General features: G+C 37.8%; 1 protein-coding gene across 4 annotated transcripts in view; it reads right to left on the reverse strand.

The window, feature by feature from the left end:
- Positions 1-7,313: 7,313 nt before the first annotated feature.
- Pcdh19 (protocadherin 19) overlaps positions 7,314-23,884 on the reverse strand; it is a 104,760-nt gene continuing 88,189 nt past the window's right edge. For all 4 annotated transcript variants that reach the window (XM_036174981.1, XM_036174982.1, XM_036174979.1 and 1 more), the window contains one exon: positions 7,314-9,581. In XM_036174981.1, the coding sequence (XP_036030874.1) occupies positions 8,992-9,581 (590 nt within the window). In that variant the 3' untranslated portion in view covers positions 7,314-8,991. The remainder of the gene's footprint in view (positions 9,582-23,884) is intronic.

Below are 23,884 nucleotides of genomic sequence, written 5' to 3' on the forward strand. Positions count from 1 at the left end.
TGCATGACTAATGCAATTTGAAAGGGAGGCACTGAGTAGAGGAGTAGGGAGATGCCTGGGAGGCTGATCAAAAGCACCCTGTCCTGAAATTCCCACTGTGACAATCATTTTTCAGAGACATGACATTGCAATCCTGAAGATTGTTCAAATTTTCTGCGTTTTTCTAGGATAAATAAATAAATGCCTTAAGTTATTAGCACCCAGTATTAAAACCCTGTCCAGGAAGAACTTATCAGGATGCTTGTTGGTTCCTCAAGCGCAGTTGAAGAGAGTAATACTTTCTTAGTAAACAGTCATGGCTTTGAATGTTAGCACTTCTATTTAGTAATCATGTCTCCTTGAAAAGTCTCCCATAAGCACGCCGAGCCTCAATTTGTTTGTATGTACAATAGAGATATCATCATTTCCCACACGAGGTTGCCTTGAGGACAAGATACTGAACTGAGAAAGGAAAATGGCTCAGTAGATAAAGGTGTTTACCACCAAGCCTGAAGACCTGAATTTAGTCCCCAAGACACACGTAGTGATAGGAAAAATACTGACTCCCGCAATTTTTCCTCTGATATTTACATGCCAGCAGCAGTATGTGCTCCTGCACTCACACACATATGCACATACCCTCTCACACAAAATAAACAAAAAAATAAATAAATAAATGCTTAAACAAAAAGTTGCTATGAGGATATTGCTTATAAAGTGTTTGGCACACAGTAGTTCTCTACTAGTCCCTAATGCTCTAGAACATCCAGAGAAAGCTAAACTGTAGAAAGTAAAAAGGGAAACAGTGGAAATACTTATAAGAAAGGAACGTCCTGGTTTGAGACAAAGATCCATACTAGAGGACCTGGAAAACTAAAGTGAAGTCAAGGCTTTGGGCATCTGGAGGAAGTTAAGATTGTAAAACACAAGTTACATCCAGTACACCAAGAACTACAGGTAACAGAGATTCTTGTCTAACCATTTCCCATCGATCTTCCTTCTCCACACTAAAAATGGTCCAGTCACTGTGGAAATCAGCATTGAGTTTACTCAGAAAAAAATTTTAAAGAATAGTCATAACACTTCTGGATGTGTGTGTGTGTGTGTGTGTGTGTGTGTGTGTGTGTGTGTGTGTGTGTGTGTATGAGTACAAGAGAACATGTGTATACTCTGAGGAATCCAAGTCAGCATACAAAAGAAATATCTGCTATTGATGGCTAATCATTGCGGGGGGGGGGGGGGGGGGGCACATTTTCCCCCAGGGTACTCGAGCAGGGAGAAGTGAGAAATATTTAGATAGAAATATAGAGGAGCCCACCAGCCCCTTATATCTCTTCTAAAGGGCTTTTAAAGGAATGCCAAGGGGGTGGAGCAAAAGACCTCCCCCTTGTCCAGCCAATTGCAGATCCTTCCAAACACCTGGTAAACATGCACATGGTCAAGCCATACCCTAATGAAGCCCTGCTGGGTAAAGCAAGCTCAGATCTCACTAGGAAACCTCTGTGGGTCCCAACAAATCATCAACTTGATGTCATTTAGAATGACCATGAAAATAAATCCCTGGGCATATCTATGTTTATCTAAATTAAGTTAATTAACATAGGAAGACTTGGCCCAAATATGCATTAACATCGCATGGGCTGGAGTCTTAGACTAAATAAAAAAGGGAAAGTGAGCTGAGAGCAAGTGTTCATCACTCTACTCCCTCACTTTGACCAGGAGCCATTTGTTCCTGCTGCCATGTTTTTCCTGCCAGAATGAATTGTATCCCCTTGAACTGTAAGCCAAAACACACCTTTTTCTTCTTAATTTGCTTCTTGTTAGGTATTTTGTCACAACGGTGAGAAAAGTAACTAATACATTTGCATTCCCATATTTATCATGGCACAATAGCAAATTATGGCTCACCAAAAAATGAATGGATGAGCAAAATGTGGTACATATGCATTATAAAGTTTTATTCAGCCAAAAGAAGAAAGCAATATGTGATCCTTCGAGGAAATAGGTGGACCTATATACATTACATTAAGTGAAATAAACCACTCCCATAAAACAAGTATTACTTGGTTTTTTTCATTCGTAGAAGTTGTGGATAGGGAAACAAAGTATGTGAAACTAAAAAGGATCCAAGATTTGGAAGAGAAAGGGGAAAAGTTGGGAGAAAAAATAATAATATATGAGGTGAATATGCTCAAAGTACCTTATATGCATATATAGAAATGTTATAATGAAGTGTGTTGTTTTGTATAATAAATATACATTGATAAAAATACAAAGAAAAAAGTAGAGAATTAAAGTGTCAAGCAAGTGTAAGAGCCACTTTCCAAGATTTAGGAGGATTATAACTATAATGGCAACATTCGTATGCTCTTATGCTAAAGAATTTTGTTTTGAAGTCCTGTCACCTTCCAAGTGGTGGAAGTGGAATCCAGGACATCTTTAATCATGTCTACACCCTCAAACCAAAATAATGAAAGTGGTTAGGCCCATTTTTGTCTCCAGTATGGATTCCATACGCTAGAAGAGAATACCCCAAAAGCCATCAACTCTCATGGACGCCACACACAGCATGCCAATATTGCACATATAGCTCCTTACAGGTACTTTGTTCCCACTAAAAAGCAGATAATTTAGTGTTTTTGTTTTTAAACTTGAATGTATTTGAGTTTATGCTTATATAATACTGTTAGTTTCCCATACTTAGGCAGTGATCATTGTTATGTCCTAGGGTATGTCTTGTTATACAAGTGAAGGTTCTTCATCATTTAATTTCTCTTCTTTGTTCCTAAGAATGAATTGACTTTTTTGCTCTGTCTCTCCTTCTCCACTCAAAAAAAAAAAAATAGTAGATGGAAAACACTCCAAGAACTTTGTTTTCTTTGTGCTTTTGGTGCAGACTAACCCAGAAGCATTCCTTTGACATCCTGTGCCTTAATTGTTTCCAGGCCAGTGACACACCAGTCTCTTTTCAATATGTCTTTCCATCTGTGAGATCATGTGAACATCTGTACATATACCAGTGTATGTTATTCCAGTGCTCCGGCATGTCTGTTTGCATTCTGATGAAACATCTATTAAAATGCAGTGCCAAATCTCTGTCTATTGCTTTGACTCCAGGGCTAATTCTGGGGAATAAGATACAATCTCAATTTAATACAGGTGAGCAGAGATAACAGAAAGATGGAGATCCAGGAAGACAGTGGATTTCCTTGAGATCACTTTTAATTGTCTGGAAAGAATAGGTCATGCTGAAGCAATTTAGCCTTTAACCACTAAAGGCACTATTTGTAATGGTCTGATGTGCCCCCTTTTCTCTAGACACCCCCTCCAGTTGTAGCCAGAATGAATACTTGCAGCTCAAATGTTAAGTCCTACAGAATAATTGTTTGAATAAAGAGAGCTTGTTGGAACTTTCTCTGCAGCCTTGTTATGTACAAAGTCAGAGCTTCTCCTGATGCTTCATTTTCAAACCTGGAGGCATCAAGGGGCAGCCAGGTCATCTTTGTTTTACACTTCCTTTTCCCCAAATGACAGCTTCAACTAAAGCTTGCCCTTTTAAAAAATTAATTCTGCAGAGAAGTCCCACTGTGCAGTTGCCCCGAAATGATTTATTCTAAAGGATAATTTTAGTGTGCTTGTTTTAAGTGGCTCCTGGGAAAATCTTCAGCATCCCAGATGTGAAATGGGTTTCCCTCCCTCCATAACAGTATTGATAGAGCTGGCAACAGGAGGGGTTACAATGTAAATAAGAGGGGACTGACTCCAGAAAGAAGCCCCTTAGTTAGGAAGTTGAAAGTTGTTTGAAATGGGAAAGGCAAATGAAAGTCTTTGCCTGAACATCAGTGCCCCTACAAAGAGCTAGTTAATTCTAAGTTCTGAGACGTTTCCACCCACAATCAAAGGGAAAAAACCACTCTCCAAGACACATTTCACCAAAAACTCATTACTTTTTCCATAATAGCCTTTAATACTAAAATGCATTAAATTTTTGAAGCAGAGAAAACACATTTAAGAGGGAAACAGAGAACCACCAGATAAAAGGAAACAATGTGGCAGGTAACACCATTTAAAACAGAACTGTAATAATTTAATAAAGCTGCTTTATCATCTTCATAAAATAGACAGAGTGGTGATTCTTTTTTGTCTTTTTTGTTTTTACAATGATTCAATCACTGTGAAAATGTACATAACATACAGATCAGCATATACAACCATTTCATCTTCATATAATCAGCAACAGAGACTGCTTAATGAGACGTACTGTACTTGCATCCTTCTAAATTGCCACCCTGGTTTGACAGGTAAACAGTAATAGTGTCATCAGGCTCATTCCCCTCACTAGAGGAGCGAAGGCATAAGCCTTTTGCAACTAATACCTTAGCATTCAAATAGCACAAGGAGGTATTTGTTGCTGAATTTCTAGCTAGACCTAGTCTGGCTCTTGGTCATTAGCCTGTATCTTAGCCTTCCTCAGCTGAATGCCAGACAGTGCCAGTAAACATCTACTTAACTGATGCTGTGAAGGTGTTAGCTGGTTTGTTTGCTAAGGTTGACAGCAACATTCAGTTAGTAACAAAGTCATCTTTAATTGCCAACATAGCTGGAGCAACAGTCAGCATCATCAAATTTCCCTAATGACCTACAATGCTTTCCAATCAAGGTCAGGTGTTTCTAGGTTGTTCTTTACCAAGAGCGCCTTACAATGTATACTTCAGACAAGGTGGTTGATTTTCTTTGTCTTACAAAAGCAATGTGATTCCTATTTGAAATTAATTCACTTTTGCACAACAAGTGACCCACAGGCCAATTCCAGCTTCACAAGAAAACAAAGAGAGCTGCAACAACTTCATTAGGACAATGTGTTTTGCTCTGGAATATTTCATTATCATTATAAAGCCACCCAGTCCCAGTCCCACCCCCATACATCCCCTTTGAATATTACTTTGATACATACTTAAACTAAAGAACAACATCTCAATACACTTTAGTGTCAGCAGATACAATTTGACTCATGAAATGACATCCTTAAAATGTAATTTTACCAAGAAGGCAAACACTAGGACTGTATACAATGGACTTCTTCAGCTCATTTATGCCAGTTTTTCAAAGTCAGAAGGGTCTTATTACCCTGTGAAAAGAGCCAAGTGGACCAGACTTGTCGAGAGTGCCTTGGGGGAACATTTGGCATCAAAATGATCCCCATAAAATGGATTATGTACAGTAATAATCCTTTCTCCACCTTGGATGCCCAGAAGAACTATCCCTTCCACCCCTGCCTCTCCTCAAACCACTCCTTGTTTTTCTACTTCGAGTGGACCACTTGTATTTGGTTTTTAGTGGTATGGTAGGTATAGAGGAAAAAATCATCTGAATTCCCGTCTAATAGACATATGCTGAGACAACAGGATCTGGAAGGTACTCTGTGTAGTCTCAATTTCCAAAGTTCAGAGTTACATCTTTCATTAGTGATCAGTTGGTCACCATATCAACAAATTTGTATAAATGGCCATCTTAGATACATTTAGTCCTATGAAGCAAGTTGCCTCTGGAGCATTGTCTCATGTAGGCATCTGTAGATAGGAAAATAAATCCTACCCCAAAGTAACTAACTAAGAAACTCTAAGGATTAGGCTCTACAAACCTGTGCTTTAACAAGCCCTCAAATTTGAGTGGGCAACTGACTCATGGATTTCTGTGCCAAATCCTCCAGATTTCTTATACAGCCATTCTAGGAAGGGATAGAGAATTATCATGTCTAAGAAGTTCCCAAGTGATGTTGCTTTGAGACGATACTTTGAGAACTGCTGTTCTGCAGCAACTCCTGGATTCCATAGTCCACTATCTATTCAGTACCATGATAGACCCTCACTTTTTCTAGTGGCTTCAGAGGATCGATGAAATACTAAGTTTCATTCTGAACTAGTTGGTTTACTAGTCTGCATAGGGAAAAGAAAAAGTTTCCACAGGGCATTGTGGATCACTTCTCCCCATTTCTTACTGAACAGCATGTTTCTGTGTTTGGGAGAAAGCAATCAATCAATGCAAACTAGATTCCATATACCAAATAAAGAAGTTTACCTGGCCAGAAAATTTTTAAGCATGCCACACTTCATGACCAAGGGACATCAGAATAAGAACTCCCTAGGACTTGGGACCTAAAATTGTTCCCAAGTTTAAGTGTGTAACATGTTTGCAGAAAGAAAGGGCAAAAAATATTTGCTCCACTGGCCTCGGTAGTTTTTCTTCATGTGTTAAAAAGGGAGGGGGAGAATCCCGATTCCATGGGAAGTTTCAGATCCTTGCACAAAAGTCCTGTATGCAAGCACAGTCTGCCTGTAGAACCTGCCTACAAAGCCCTCCTAGGATGTGCTTGCACTTCCATCAGACAATTGGAGGGGGAAAGATACTTCCTTAATGAGAATTCTCTGAACAAACAAACAAACAAAAAATCTGACTGCCCACTGAGAACAATGATTTTAGATAGCTTGGAACTAAAACTAAATTCTGGGGACAAAATTTAAGAATCATAGTTACTTTAAAAGAAAAAGGTTTTAAAAAAATGCCACTGCTCCACTGTTTTTAATTGGCTGGTAAGACCCATGGCAGGCAGTGGCCTTTCTACATTCCAATATTCCATTTCCACTTTCCACAATCTTTCAAACACCCTAGTTTTCACTGAGCAGAGTAAGAAATCCACCTGCAGAAAGCTATCCAATCTAACTACAAAGTGGCCTTGAGGTGCTAGCTACCAAGATAATATCAAATGGATCATGGCGAAGATCAGTCTAAATTCTATAGGCAGTCATGCTAACTTAAAGGGCACTTTTAAAAAAAGTTGAATATGTTAATCAAATAGTCACTTGGAAGGAAAAATAAATACCAAATTCATAATCTACTACACCAAAATGAAATAAACCAGAATAAGAGAACATATATGAGAGAAAATTAAATGAAGCAAAAGGAGACATAAAGGTCTCTAACTGTGTCAGTGTCTGGGAGAAATTTGCAGCCAACCCAATGTTTTGCATGAGGTAGTATTCAGCACTGAATAGGAAATAAGAATGGATTTGCAGCTTCATTATAGGTTCCTTTTATTTTTCCAGAAATCTTCTCCTCTACCTAACCCCATGCCCAGTGCCTTACCCACCCCCTCCCTTACAACCCTCCCACCACCCACAAAAGAAAGTATTCCTAGTAATGTATAAAGCTAGGAACTCAGGTAAAAATAATGAAAACATTTCAAAGAGCTGACTGTATCTACCTAAACTTAAGAAAATAAATTCTTTTTTGAATTCTAGTGCTCTAACTTCTAGTTTTCTTTCTAAGTGTTCTTGAATTATAAAAAAAAATTAGAGAGAGAGAGAGAGAGAGAGAGAGAAACCAAAAAACCTGTTTCTTCAGAAGCAATTCTTTTAAGACAAAGGTAGAGCAAAGATGACATGTTTCTTTAGTTTATTTTAAATAATGAACTCTTAGGCTGCAAGAATACTATGTTGGCTAGTGAATATTAACTGACAGATGATAAAAAGGGGCATTTGTGCAGTGTTAAAAACAACTAAAAGAATGGGTGGTCTGTTAGTTTAAAAAGGCATATTCCTAGCCTACAGCAAAAAAAAAAAAGAGTCAGCTAAATCTAAAGGATTTTGTTTTAATAATTTCTTGTTCACATTTTTAATCAAAAAAGTATTAGTCATAAAAAGACGTGTTCAAGTGTCTGAGTGTCTCCGTTTAGAAGGCACAGTAATTAGATTAGTGATGTTAGTACCTGTCTTTTCTTAAATGTACACTTTATACTGCTTACTCTATCATTATTTATAAGCCTAAGGTAAAGAGCAACATGGAGCCCTTAATTCCAGCCCATGATGTGCTTTACCATCTAATTCCAATCATGATTGGGAAAACACTGAATCAGGAAGTGTGTGTCTAAAGAGATGTTAATTTAGATCTCAAAATAGACTCAGTCATGTTGCATGAGTTTTAGATGATTGGAGACAAGGAATTTCTCAGGCTGAAAACTGATAATTTCAGGGGTAACTTTCCTGTTCAGGGTCTGAATATTAGAAAAAAAATAATGCATCTCATAAAATTTTCAGCACAGTATTTCTGACAACTGCAAAGTAGATAGCAGCATATCCAAAAATGACTTTCTACAATGATCTAACACAGACCGGGGCAGAAGACTGTGAAAGGCAGGAGAAATCCTCTGCAAGGTGGTGAGCAATCACTACACGGATTAAAAAACTCGAGTATCCAACAAGCACTCAACCTCTAGGTGTGGTGTTGCTCGTTCATTTGCTGTCTCAGTTTTCTGCATTTTGTTTTTGTCTGTATTTTTATTTTTTTTAAGAAAAGAAAACATCAACCTTTAAAAGCCTTTTGCCATCACCACACACATAGCAATTTGCAATATCAAATACAACAACAGCACAGCTAGCAAAAGGGTTCTTAAAGCAGGGGCGTCCACAGCAAAGTATCGGCATTGGGAAGGACTCGAGCTTCAGAAACAACCTTTTGGGGGCTCGATTTCACATCACTGCATCAATGAACAGTACACAATAAATGACCAATAACTTGTCTACACTACAAAAAACAGTGGCGAGCTTATTAAAGGTGTCCAGAGTTATTTTTTTTCTTTTTTTTCTTTTTGCTTTTTTAAATGTAATTCTTCACAAACAATGGTGATTTATATTATCATTTTGACATATAAAAATATATAAATTCAAACACTTAATACATAATACTTTTCACAACTGAATTTGCCTCTGTTTCCCCAACATCAAGGCCCCATGAACAACTCAAGCCAAAGCTAATTTGCTCCAACTGAACACCCCTGCTGCCTGTTGAAACGAGAGGGATTGTCACGGAATGATAGTCACTTATACACAATACATTTAGGGAAAGCTCTACAATGCAGCCACTCGAGAACCAACCATTGGTGAACAATTAAAATGAGCAGCTGCTGAATCTTCACTAGCCAGTGTGATTTCTTTCTCTTTTCTGCCCCAGATGGGTTTACAGAACGATATCCTTCAGACGCTTCACAACAGGAGATTCCTTGTCACGGCCTTCCTTCAGAATAGGATTGACCTCACGCATGACTTTCTCACAGTCGGCTCCACGGGGCTCAGCTTCAGAAGGACGAGAGGCGCCATTGTTGGCATGGTGCTCCAGATCATGAGCTGGAGGAGCCAGGGCGACCGTGTAAGACATAGAAGGCTTGGTGGGCAGAGGGCTCTTGAGATGGAGTGGGGAGGTGACAGGGCTAATAGCCTCACAGCCATTGCCTGCCTCCCGGATAGCGCTGTTGACTTTGGGGCTGCAGATGGTCACATCGACAGTCCTCTTGCCTTTCAGGATGGGCCGCTCCTCAGCCGGGTGGGTGCTGACATCTTTTCCAAAGGTTGCGAAAGTCCGCTTGGTGGGGGCGCAGTCGTCATAAGCCTCAACATCAGCAGCAGTAGCTTCAATGGACAGAGCGATGATGTTTCTCACATGCTCAGGAGACTTGGAACGGGTAGGCATTGGATTCCGAGGCATCCAGCATCTATCAGAGTGGCCAAGAATCCGACATTCTTCCCTGCAATGAAATCCTTCATTCTGGTCTATAAGAAAAAAAAAGGAAGATGTCAATTTCATCAGCTTTTCCGGGGAATTATTTCAACCCCCTCTGCTCTCTCTGGTATCCACAGGCCCTCTTGGGAAATGGCACTTTGAATAGTCTTTTATTGCCTTTAGGGACTAGTGTGAAAAAAAAATGGATTTTTAAAAAGCTATAGATCTCCCTCTAAACACTACTCTTTTTTAAATGATCCTTGCTGTTCCCACTGCTGACAAAACAAAAATCCTAAAAGAAACAAGTTATAATGAAAAAGTATTTTGTAAAGTTTATCCTCAGTGCTAAGGTGTGGAGAGTCAGCAATTTTATCAACACCTACTGCTCAAAATCACCTATGTTTGAAACTGCATTCAGCAGAAGAGGAAGGGGAAGCAACACTCGTGTTATCCAAGAAACTGGCCCATAATTTTGATGAACACAACCCCTTTCCACCTTCCCAGTGAAATACTGTGCTTCCATTTAAATTACTGTGCACTCTTTTTGAAAACCTAATACATAGTTTCTTTTTGACCACCACTTCCCCCAAGAAATCACTTCACTATGACATCAGTATGACTAGATTTCCCATAAGAAGGAATACACTGTGACTCCTTCCTTCTGGAGAACTCACAAGCTTCAATTAGACACACACACACACACACACACACACACACACACACACACACACACACCTCTTACATATTGGGTGTTATTTAGTTAGCCACAAACTAGCTATTTATCTTTTTTAATCTTCACTTTTATTAAGGACCTACTTCCTAACATTATATAAATAGCTAGTAGGAATGCAAATTACAACAGCTATTAGGGAGAACAAAATAGAAGGTTCCTAAAAAAAAAAATTAAAAACAGAAAAACTAATCTACCTCTCATTTCTGGACATATATTCAAAAAGCAAAATCAAAAAGATCCCTGCAAAACCAAGTATATCATTATACTATTAATATGAGTCACGATACAGAAGCACCTTAACTGCCCATCAGCAGAGGAATGGATAAAGAAAGCATGGTATGGATGCTTACTGGAAATTTTATAGCCATAAATAAAAATGAAATCCTATCCTTTGAGATAAAGTAGATGAAACTGAAGGACATTACATTGAGCAAAATAAGCAAAGACTGGAAAAACAAGTACCACATATTGTCCTTCATGTATGAAAGCTACAAAAATAGAACTGTAGCCATTAGAAACTAGGAAAGGCAGAATTGGGGGGGGTGTGATAGAAGTAGGCACAAAAGCACAAGTTCTAGTGTTCTAACACACAGCAGTAGCACTACAATGTACAATAACCTATTGTATATTTGAGACGATCTAGAAGAAACAGAGGACTTGAAGTCTCTCTTAAGAACAAGAAGATCAAAATGTTTATTACATTAGTTAGTACATGCTATATATGTGCATTAACATATCACAGTGTGCCCCTGTGGTGGTTTGAATAAGTATAGCCCCAATAAACCCATGTGTTTGAATACTTGGACCATACGGAGTAGCACTATTAGGAGGTGCAGCCTTATTGGAGTAAGTGTGGTCTTGTTGGAGGAAGTGTGTCACTGTGGAGCCAGGAATCGAGGTCTCATTTATGTTCAAGCTACACACAGTGTGGCACACAGTCTCTTTCTGCTGCCTGTGGATCAAGATGTAGACCTCCTTCTCCAGCACCATGTCTGGCTGCATGCTTCCATGATTCCTGCCATGACTGTAATGGACTAAACCTCTGAAACTGTAAGCCAGCCCCAATTAAATGTTTTCCTTCCTTTATAACAATTCCATGGTCATGGTGTCTCTTCACAGGAAAAAAAAAACTTAACTAAAAGACAACTCTAAAAATATGTACAGTCCATCCCATGCCACTAAAACATAAAGGTTTTGTTGATTGCTTTAGTCCTACCATAGATCTCAATAGTAGTTAGAATTCACAGTTATTAAAGTAACATACTTCTATCTTTCCAGCTGAGGTTCACTCAGGGCTAAATATTTTATTTGGCTCTCAGAGGAGCTTTCAGCGAAGACTACTTTACCACAGCATGAATGAAGGGTTAACAACTGCCTGATCAATGAATAAATATGCATTAAAATGGTTTGTGTATAGCCCTAGTTTTCCAGCTTAATTGATGTTTATGACATTCTTGTATAAGGATGACCTAATGAAATTTTTCATCATATTGTACAATGCTTCACAATATGAAACATTAATATTTATAAAAATAAAACCCTGAGGTAGGACTGGAGGAGGTAGGAAGGCTAGAAGAAACACAAAGGCAAAGGAATTCATATGTGAATGAATATAAATTAAGTATATGTATGTCTACCATACAAACACAAAGAGAGAGAGAGACAGATAGAGCATAAAAATTGGAACTGTATACTGTGACCCCATTTTTGTAAGAGTATGAAGCTAGCATATAATGGGCTTGCCTGAAATGAGTCTATATATAACACACCTGCCTTGCACACATGTGTGTGTGTGTGTGTTTCTTTAATTTAAAAAATAAATAAATAAATGGCATGGGAGAGAAAAGCCACTGGAAGTAGATAGCCAAGATTTTTATCCATATTGTGTACAAATGTGAAGACAATTGTGGACATGGCATTTTATCTCATTTAAGATATTTAAAATCTGACTAAAGAAAAAACTCTGTGTATCTGGGTGAAAACATTACCAACATGTTTAACATGAGTATTTCCCAGACCATTTCAGTGCTGAAGAATGAAGCACTCGAAATTTTGCATATTTGAAAACAAATAACAAATTAGCATCATCACCAACAAGAATACTGCCTGCTAAAAAAAAAGTAGGACAATTCTTCAGACGCCAGCACAGGTTTACATCATGACTGCATGAATAGCCATGCATGTGAAAAAATGAAGGGTTTGCAAACTCCAAGGGATGCCATCTACTACTTTATCACAATTCAACATGTGTATGTTCCTGGGGAGGCATAAAATATGAAAATAATAAAAATATGCTGGCACATACAAAGAAGGCACTTTATATAAGCTCCAAACACAGGAATGGTAAAGCTGATACACGTCCTGTCGGTTTTCTCTAAATCCTGTGCTTTCTTCAGGAGGCTCCAGGATTGTTACAGGACAACAAAATGCACAGCTTTGAAGTTTTCTAAATAAGAATACCTTATCTTTTAACATATTTCCCTTAATTTTTCAAGTAACACCTATAAAATAAGTATCAGTTTTTGGGGTGATGGGATAGATGGTGAAGAAGGGAAAATAAACACGGTTCAATATTTGACTTCCTGTGGGAGCCAGCTGGGAGACTGGCTCCCACATTTCATGATGGGGAATTCTTAAGAAGAGAGGGATAAGAGATATTAGATAGAAGGACAGAGGGAAGAGAAACAGATCGAAACACAGGCTACCCTCGGGAGGGCCTGGATCATTATCCACTGGCCCATCCTGTCTCTTCTAAAGGGCTATTTATAAGAAGGTCAAGGGGTGGCGCAAAAGACCTCCCCCTAGCACAGCCAAGTGTAGACTCTTCCAATCACCTGGTAACCATGTCAAGCAACCCCCTAATGCAGCCCTGCTGGGTAAAGCAGGCTCAGATCTCACTAGGAAACCTTTGAGGGCCTCCACGACTCCCATTTCTATAAGTCAAATCAAGTATCCCTAGAACCCAGGAGAAAAAAAATTCCAGCAATGGAAATGCTGTTCCTTTGGTTCTTAAATCAGGGCACAAAGGTAGAGAGGCTTGGCCTCTAAGCCAAAGAGCCATGATCATGTAAGCAGATAAAAAAAAAGGAGATTGTAAACTGGGCGGTGGTGGCACATGCCTGTAAACCCAGCACTCAGGAGACAGAGCCAGGTGGATCTCTGAGTTCGAAGCCAGCCTGGGCTACCAAGTGAGTTCCAGGAAAGGCGCAAAGTTACACAGAGAAACCCTGTCTCAAAAAAAAAAATAAATAAAATAAAAATAAAAAATTTAAAAAATAAAAAGGAGATTATAGCCTATCATTAAACTGTTACTACAGGCTACTCACAATTCTAGAGTATAACAGTGGTGACCCACTGTAAAGTAGACTCTGCCCAATGCAATCAACCTTTTATTTCTTACAGTTTTGTTTTGTTTACTATGAGGGAGCTCTCTTTAAATTTTGAGATAAAGTTGTTTTCACCACCATGCAACAGCAGAATCCCATCCATGTGTTACCCCCAAATCCAAGTATGTTGTTTCCTCCCCATTCTAGGTTGCTTCAAATGAACACCATAAGGAAACATGGATCTCTACCGTGCATTGACAAGAAATAAAAATGCTTCCTAGATGTTATGAATCAAAGAAAAGAGAAGTAGTAAATCAGACTTCTCAGAAGAATCTTTGCAAAAACCAGGGTAGCCTTCTGCTTATCAACTACATAAATGAAAAGGAATCACTGTCTGGGAAGAGAAAAACATGAACTTGTAGAATATTTTAATGTGTGATACCTTTGTTTATGTTTTATCTGTTTAACTCTGTAAAGCTGTGTTACTTTACCTGTCTAAAACACCTGATGGTCTAATAAAGAGGTGAATGGACAACAAAGAGTTGAATGGCCGGAGAAAGTATAGGTGGGACTGGCAGGCAGAAAGAACTGATAGAAGGAGAAATCTGGGAGGAGTGGGAGGAGAGGGAAAAAGGAGCAAGAGAAGGAGGAGGAACAAGAGAACACGGAAAGGAGGATGCTAGGGGCCAGCCATTCAGCCAGCCACAGAGTAAGAGTGAAAAAAGATTTACAGAAGTAAGAGAAAGGTAAAAGCCCAGAGGTAAAAGGCAGATGGGATAATTTAAGAAAAGCTGGCTAGGAACAAGCCAAGCTAAGGTCAGACATTTATAAGTAACAATGAGCCTCTGTGTGTGATTTATTTGGGAGCTGGGTGGCAGGCCTCCTGAAAAGAGTAAAGAGCAAAAACAAAAACAAAAACAAAATAACATGAACTAACACAGCCCCCTCAAAATGATGCAATAATTCTAAGCATACTAACCAAGCTTGCTAAGTCCATCTCAGTTGTACATGAGACAGAATGATACACTATTTTCTTAGATTAATTATGTGAACTTATATTCACTGTTCTCACTTATTCAAGTAACTATATGAATCTAAAAGATCAATTTATTAATAATTTCTCACTTGAGATTTAAATCAGATATTTATGTCTCCTTAAGCATGTACCACAGATAGTGAATTTCAATTTATCAATGTTGGCTTCAAATAGCATGATATTTGTGTCAATATGATTAAAATAAATCTAACCTAGCTTAAATTATTTATACCCATTTTCAATATATGAGAAGTCATAGTTAATACTGACAGAATAAATGTACTTCAAATCATAATTTAAGTTTAGTAAAAGAAATTCACTATAATATTAAATGTGAGAACAACACAATAAAAATACCCACCTATGGCTATCAATAAAGATAGACTGCAAAAGAAAAAGATGAGTATTGGTAAAGATTATGTGCCTACAACTACAACAGCTGGGTGTTGGATACAGGTGTGAAACTAGAGAGGAGCCATTTTGTATCACCCATCACAAATAATCAGGATGCTGGCTCTTGCTTAAAAAGGCTAATGATTTACCAATTCTCTGCTAAGGTTCCCCTAAAAGTATATATGTGACTTGATATTTACTTACATCTTTATCTAGGCAAAGTGTAAGATTCTAAAATCCACAAATAGTTGTGATGATTCAAACTCACTGCCATGCACAAATGTGTGAAGGCAGGTGGGTTTTTTTTTAAGATATATTTCTTTTTTATTTTATGTGTTTTAGTGATTTGCTTCTGTGTATGTAAGTGAATTGTATGCATGCCTGGTACCCGAAGAGACCAAAATATGGTGGGAGATCCCCTGGACCTGGGGTTACAGATGATTTTAAGGTGCCATGTGGGTGGTGGGAATTGAACATGAGTTCAGTGCTCATATGCAAGTGCAGCAATTTCTCTCAACCACTGAGCTCTCTCTCCAGTCCCAAGTCATGTGGTTTTAATTCAAACATACACATGACTAAGGTTGACCAATGAATTTGTCAACTTGTCCCCACTAGTTCAAAAGTTATCCCCAGGTCTTACAAATCAGAAAAAAAAATGCAAAATGGGTACATAAATCACAGTGTAATAGAAGTCTTAACTTAAAGACAAAAAGAAGAAGCAGAGAAAAAGCTCCTGAAATCTACATAGTAATCAATAATTCTGTTATTATTTGTTATCAGGACTCTAATGAGAGAATTGCCAAGCATCTGGCAACAAATAAATAAATCCTCAAAACATCATTCTTGCAAACTTGTGAGAAGTATAACAGACATTAACAATTATGTCATGATGGATAAAGAAGTAATTCAGACAGAAAAAAAAACCAGAATATGTTATTTATACAAACAGCAAAAATGTGTACAGCAATTGCTACTGTCTTTGAGACATGAAACATCTGTCTTTTCAGATAAAGACAAACAATGTGCTGCAACAATAGTGTCTATCCACGGTCCCATCCAAAGAAATAAAAGCCAACTCAGACTTTGCTAAGATTTCAGAGTCCTGGAAGAATAGAGGAGCTAAGAGGCACTGGTGGATTTTTATTGGTGTCCAGTCTCAATGAATGTGGTCAACGACACTACTAGTTCTTTATTCTAATTCAAAGTTTTAGTCATTGTCTCAAAGACCTTAATGATCATATACAGAAATCCAGCACTATAATATTTCAGGGCTACAGTTGCAAGAGCACTGTTACCTCTTTAGAAGTGATTTGTAGATAAGAAAATGTAAAGTGAGTTCCAACTACTGCAGGTTCTAAGTAGTGACAGTAATCCAACATATAAACAAGTGATATATTAATCAGAAAAGCTTCCTGGATTGTACCATTACTCACCTAGATAACTTATTCTGCAAAAAGCCCATGGGCAAGACAATCTACAACCAAGACTGGGTCAGTTTACTTAAAATGTAAAATATAAGGAAAAGCATTGTTGCAAAGATTATGAAGAAGGTAAGTGCCATTAAAATTGGTCACCTTTGCCTAATCAAGAAAGCACAATTTGGGGTAAACAGGAGAGATTGTTTAGTGGTGAAGAACATTTGCTAATCTTCCAGAGGATTCAACTTTGGATCCAAGTACTCAAATCATGTGGTTCACAAGTGACTGTAACTCCAGCACCAAGGAATCCAATGCCCTCTTCTGGTCTCCATGAGCACCTACACACACATAACATATACTCACTCACATTTACACAAAAGTACCTTCAAATGAAACACAATTTTTGATAGGTATCTTACTTGAGTAACTTCTACTTATCTGAATCAGAGATTTTAAAAAACTAACTAGAAATAACTATGTATTTTTTATCATAGAGCCCCACTTCCATAGGGATGATAATGTGCTTCATTTTTTTTTCAAAAATTCATTGGACTTCCTTCAAGACAGGTGTGATCATATAACTAAGACCAAACCAACCTTATGAAGGCAGGATGTTATGAAAATTTGAAAGAGAACTAGTTTATCTGTGAGATTATTGGTCTTTATTTTTCCCATTTTGTCCTATCTGGAACAGAATCATAGTGACTACAGCTATATATGTAATTTTTATTTTTGTTTTTTGAGACAGTGTTTCTCTGTGTACCCTTGGCTGTCCTGGAACTCACTCTGTAGACCAGGTTGGGCATTGAACTCGCAGAGATCTGCCTGCCTCTGCCTCTCAAGGTCTGGGATTAAAGGCGTTACAGTATCTGTCTTAATAGAAATGCAGTAACTCTATGAAAATCATGAGCCTTATGAGTGGAAAATAGAAAGATACAAGGACCTTGGGATACTGAAAATCTATAGTTACCTCATCAGATCTGAACTCCTCTTATATAAGAGGCAAAATAAACTCCCCTTTATTTAGGCTACTTATTTTCTTTAGTGGAGTCTTCATTTCCAATACATGAACACAATTCATGGCGGATAACAATATTCCTGAAGTCCCAACTAGAATTTCACTTTCTCAACATTCTACGGAATCACTCAACCATGCTTTAGACTAAAATAGGGTTCAAAGGACCTCCCTTTCATAGCACTCATCCCACTTGAAATTACTTGTTTAAGTTATGCATGTTTTGCTTACTTTTTAAAGCTCTAAATGAGCAAACACTATGCCAGTCTGATTTTCCCTACCCAATAAAAGTAGCAAAAAGACCATTACAGAGTAATAGTGAGTAACAGTTTAAATTAATGGAATGATAAAAAGTACAGAAAAAAAAATAAACAAAAAAAACAAAAAGAAATCTAGATTGATCCTCAAGATACTATAGCATTGATGCAACTCTTGAAATTGGAAATAAATGTTCTAGTTAATAGTAACAGTTTAGAAACCTAAAAAGTAATCTGTGTCACTTTGTCAAGGGCAATAAAAGTGGAACTTGAGAAACATTATTCAAGTGACAAGTGGTTTGGGGTGGTTCTAAAGAGATCTAGTACACATTTTACAACCAATTGAAAATATAATTGTTTCAACCTGGAAGTTTTCTATACTAGTAATAGTTAGCAGGTACTGTACTGTGATAACTTATGAACTTTTAACTAAGTTTGAAAGTGTAGATTATAAACTGAATGTTTTGTTCAATATCAAACAGTGTTTCTTAACATCTAAAAATTGTCATTGATTTCCATAAAAATATAAGACTAATATGACCTAACATAAGTCTTTCAGATCTAGAGGAGAGTCTGGTATACTCTGGCAAAATTATTACTAAAAAATACTACAAGACTTCACAACAAAGTTCATGTATCAATCTATTATGCAGGGGAATTACCAAAAGGAAGAATTATTCTAGAAAGAGTTCCTAAAGGCGCTTTCAAATCCTTCAGACTCTGAAGAAAGAACATCTATTCTGTTTCTATAACTCGACACAGCACTCAAAGTGCTAATGGGCTCAGTGAAAAGGGGGTAAGCAGGAATGTTGATGAACTGCTAAGAGCAGGAAACACTGTGGAACTCAGACATTCTGTGTTTGCTTGGATCTGATTGATATTTTGAGAACTGGCTTTGCTTGGATGTTCAGATACAAGGAGAAAAGTACCTTCTAATTATCTCACAAAATTCAATAAAGACTTAAGGACAACTTCTCAAAGCCATAGGGGAGTGGAGTTACACTCACTTCATAAAGTAAAAAATTAACCATAAAAGACAGTATTCCATCTGCAAAACATGTAAAGGGACATCCATGAGGGCTGGCACAGTTTTACAAACTTAGGAGCCAATAGTACTAAGCCATCCTGTGGCCAGTCTAATTCTGATGAAACTTGAATTACAGATTTTACTACAAATAGCTACTTGTATCTTACTACCCTCTGCCTTGATTCCTTCCCAAATCATTCATTTTGTTCTCCACTTCCCTAGCCCCCTACTTCTTAGCATCCCTTAGTCCTATAGCACTATGCCCTGATATACAGCAGGCAAAAATCAGTGAAGTGGCAGAATTGTGATTGACATTTGAAATACTGATGTCAAATTATTTGACAGATGTCAAAAAGTGTTTGTTCTCTGCAAACCAGTCCTTATCACATGGAGGAAATTCCTTATATTTTTCATTTATTCAGGTATACACACTAAGAAATGCCAGTGGTAACAAAAGGGCCCTTTATTAAATTAAGACAATCTTTTTCCTTTGGTAATTTAAAAGTACACTCAGTAAATGGGAACCAAATGTTATGGAGTGAGTAAGAATAAAAACAGCTACTGGTGGAGAAAGGTGAGGGTGGGAATGGGATGTCAAAACAAAGTTACTGAGAATGGCAAAGGGATGCTGCCAAAAACAGAGGCCAGAAGAGGGAGAAAAAGCCAGGCCTAATAGCCTATCATGGCATTTGCAGAATGGATGATAAACACTGGGAATTCTATAAAGGTTACTTTGGGCTCGACACAGGGAAGACAGCTGAAAAGACAGATGAATTCCAACCTTGTCCCAGACAATTTGACAGATCAGCATTAGTTATCAAATGTCACCCAATAGCCAGCCTCTGATGCCAAGTGGTACATAGCCCTTTCTCCTTATTCATGGTTTGTTCACCTGCAATTCACTTAGCACCAATAAAACATGGAAATGGATTTAAAAGATGGCTCTTTCAGAATTCAAAGAAATCGAATTATCTTCAGAGGAATCTTTAGTGCTGAGCTGGTTGAAGAGACAAAGTTAAAACATATTGAAGTATAAGTGCTTGAGAATTTAATAGTTAGGGTAGATGACAGTGTGGCATGTGCAGTTCACATGATCTAAGTTGCAATTTTGGCAATCACAATAGTTCCTGGCATTTTCATTTTTGTACTGGTGCTCAATTCAATTCAGTCCACAAAGAACAGATATCGAGATGTGTATAAGTATAAACCATTTGTGCTGATACATGGGGAGCAAGGAAATGAAGCAAAAGGCTACCCAGAAAATTGAGGCAGAGGAATAAGAAATGGGGACAGTGACTGAGATAAGCAGAGATTATGTAGACTAAGATCTTTGTATTTGTCTTCTGTGATGGAAAAAAAATATGTGACAAAGTGCTAGGTTTCATCTAAGTGCTTAGAAACCATTTGAAAATGCACCTTTATAGATAAAATATGAGATGACACAGGTCCTGAATTATTTCCTACAATGTGGAGCACTGAGATACTGTATTTCTGAATGACATGAGACTGCTTTCAAGAGTCTCACTGTAAGATTCTCACAAAATTAAGCCCCTTAGCCCATACAAGTAGGAATCTTACAAAACCTAGTCGGGTCTCTGAAGAATTCAATCCATTTGTTTGATTTTGCATAGATTAAACACAATCAGATCATGTCGCATGTTCAGAAAGTATTTATGCTGCTTGCAAAATGGAGTCTTTACAATGTGCTTACCAGGAGCTCTGAATATAAACTTAGCTGTAATTTGGTTTCCCCAGAAAAATAGACAAACTACTAATACATTATGGAATTGCACAAAAGCCATTTTGTGGTAGATTTGAGCTTTTGGGTACCTGAGACAAGAACATGCAGTAAGGATAGCATAAGTAATGTTGGCAGATAAAGCAAGAAAAGACAGCGCAGGTTAACCAGGAGAAAAAAAATCCCTTGCAGCAGAGTTGGAACACAGCTTAATAATAAGAATGATTGCCTAGCATATGGGAGATTCTGAGTTTGATACCCAGCACTGAAAACAAAACGCTTCCATTTTTAAAATGAAAATTTAATTTTGGAGGTGTGAGGAACATCCAGCAACAGGGTTCTCCTTAACATTTCCTTCAGTTAAGTCCCAAGACAATTGGTTTTGTGAAAAGGACAATACTGGCCATGAGTCAATAAACATATTGCAATTGTAACTTTCAAATTCCTTAGAGTTTTTTTTTTTTTAATTCCCTACAGTTTGTAGGACTGACAGGGCAAATTAAAGGACTATGTTGGTAATTCTCCAATCACTCATTGGGCTTTGAAAAGAAAATGTTCAGAAACCAATCACGTCATTTACAGTGATTCAAAGGGCTAGTGTGCTGTGTCTTTAGCAGAATAGTAATCACTGGAAATGATCACTGGTAGTAAGCAGGAATATTGGGGCATTAGTGTCTGTTAGTTACCTAAGGTAAGCTATCTGTTACCAACAGAAGCCTTGCAGAAACTTTGAGCATTATCTCGATGGTTCAGTGTAACTCAGCAACCATCTGGAATGCTGCAGTGTGATGACACTGCTCCTGGGTACGGCAAACAGCACAATCATTAAAAAATTCATTTCACATATCTTTCTGCAAGCAAATACATTTTATAGCAGTTTCAATCCTTCTTTCTTGAAACAAAGAAAAGCTTAGTTCCAGAAAAATTAAAAGTAAATTGATTGCCTTAGGGAAATATATTCAAATATCACTTTTCTGTGTTAGAAATTTTGGGGGGTGGAATATTGGGTGGAATAGTGAAATAGATGGTGGAGATAATAATGTAAAACATATAGAAGTAAGTATATGAAAATGATAAGCAACATAGGAAGAGCACTCAACTCATGAAATCTTTATTTGCACAACTAGGTAGAAATCAACTTAATAAAATGCAAATGTGTCACTGGGGTGCAGACCTAACATTTGTGCTGGAATTTATGAATAATAACTATGAATAATGAATACCAAAATTGAAGGGATCAAACGTCACCTTCTGTTTATTTGTCATTATCCGTCTCTTATGGACAGTACTCAATTTTGTTCTTTTGCTCTTTTCTTTAAAAACTACAAAAGTTATTCTTTTTGAGTTGTCCACTTAATCACTCAACTTAGAGGAAAGCAGGCTGTATGTTATTAGGTGCTGCTTCACAATCAATTTTACAGATTCAGAAGAAAGATCAATTAATCTGTTCTTTGAGGAAGTCAGAAAACGTGAGGATATCCTACATTTGCCCTATGATCTTATCCAGAAGGAAGTGGTCCTTTTACCTTCAACACATGCGTGATTCACTGTGACCCTCCTTGCCATCAGCTTTCCCTAACTCCTCACTGATGCAGAGCATGGCAGCTCCATAGAGCATTGAAGAAGCCTTGCTATCTATTTGGGCCACAGCTGTGGGGGCCTTCCCAGAGTTGACTCAAAACTATGCCCACAGGAGTAGCAGAAAACTCTTGGGCTAAAATAACCTGAATTAAAACACTGACACAGTTCTAGAAAAAATATCTTGTAGTAACTGATACATAGTAAGCCCAGACCATAAGAACCATTCCCCACTCCACACCACCACCTATGCCACTACTAGTTCTTAACAGTAATTTCCATTCGCAAATTAAGACAAGAAAACAAATCAAAATAGTGCTGAAAATTAGACTCATAAATTTAAATTCTGTGCCCATTGGCAGATACCCTTGGCATAATCTGTTTTTTCCAAAAGACTGCATCTCCTAAACTCCGATCTTACTGCATTTTCCCCTTGTTGGTTAATGTGTATCTTTCATGACTGAATCTGTGAAACATAGGGCTAATGAGCAAATTCCATGCAGTGGTGAGAAAAGCCTTGAGCAATCTGGGCAGAAAACAAGATAACACTGGGAGTAGAGAATTGGAAGCTTCATTCAAACCTACATGATTTCCATTCTCTGATATTCCAATTTGGCAGACAGAAGACAGAAGGTGCAGAAGTGTTTAACACGAAATGTTGGACTTTAGCATGAAAATACTCTGAGTAAATTGAAATTATTAATTACAGAAAAAGCTTCTTTGGCCCTAGAGTTTTCTTACCCCCTTAATTCAACTTTGATTTTTTTTTTATTTGTTTCAATCAGTTGTGGACAGAAACTAATCTATGTTATCACTAAAGATGCAGATGAAATAACTAGTTTTGGAAAAATGTAAATGATGGTGAGTTAAAGAACTAAAGATCATCATTTCTCATATATTAAGATGTGACACAGTTCTTTAATCTAATATCCATGAACCAATGGGTTGGGCTGGGAATGGCTGGGAGTGGAAAGCTTTGAAAAGAAAGAAGAGAAAGGGACATATAAAAATTGTATTTAGAAGACTTCAGGAAGCATTCAAAGAACACTCTGAATACATACACACACACACACACACATACACACACACACACACACACACACACACACACACACACACACGGGAGGGGAGTTATACACAGAGTTGTAATGCTCACATAACTTCCTGGATAAGATGTTTATAGGACACTACCAAGGGCACTGACAAATGATTTTCTTCTCTTGGGAAATCTTTGCACTCTTCAGAGTTCAAAGTTTTGTACAGAGTTTATGCAAACTGAAAAGTTTATATTTTTAACACCCTGTTGTCTGTCCCAATACAGGAGATCCATGGTAGTTCAATAGACTACACATGAGTAATCATTTTACCAAGACAAAAGTGGGCAAACTGTTTGGAATGAATCTAATTCCTTGTGTAACCACCATTAAAAAGACACATGTGATGACGATTAGGGTAGTCATTGATCTGATTACAGGGGAAGGCCAGTTCAGGGACCTTCTCCACTATTGCTTGGAGTCTTGGCTGGGGTCTTCCTTGTGGGTTCCTGGGAATTTCACTACCACCAGGTTTCTCCCTAACCCCATAATGGCCCCCTCTATCACAATATCTCTTTCCTTGCTCTCCCATTCTGTCCTTCCCCCAACTAGACCAGCCTACCCTAATTGTCATTATAAAACCTTCATCCAGTAACTGATGGAAGCAGATGCAGAGATCCACAGCTAAGCACTAGGTGGAGCTCCTGGAATCCAGTCGAAGAAAGGGAGGAGGGATTATATGAGCAAAAGGGTCAAGATCATGATGGGAACCCCACAGAGACAGCTGACACAAGCTAG

This window comes from Onychomys torridus, chromosome X (assembly GCF_903995425.1).
Source record: "Onychomys torridus chromosome X, mOncTor1.1, whole genome shotgun sequence".
NCBI lineage: Eukaryota > Metazoa > Chordata > Mammalia > Rodentia > Cricetidae > Onychomys > Onychomys torridus.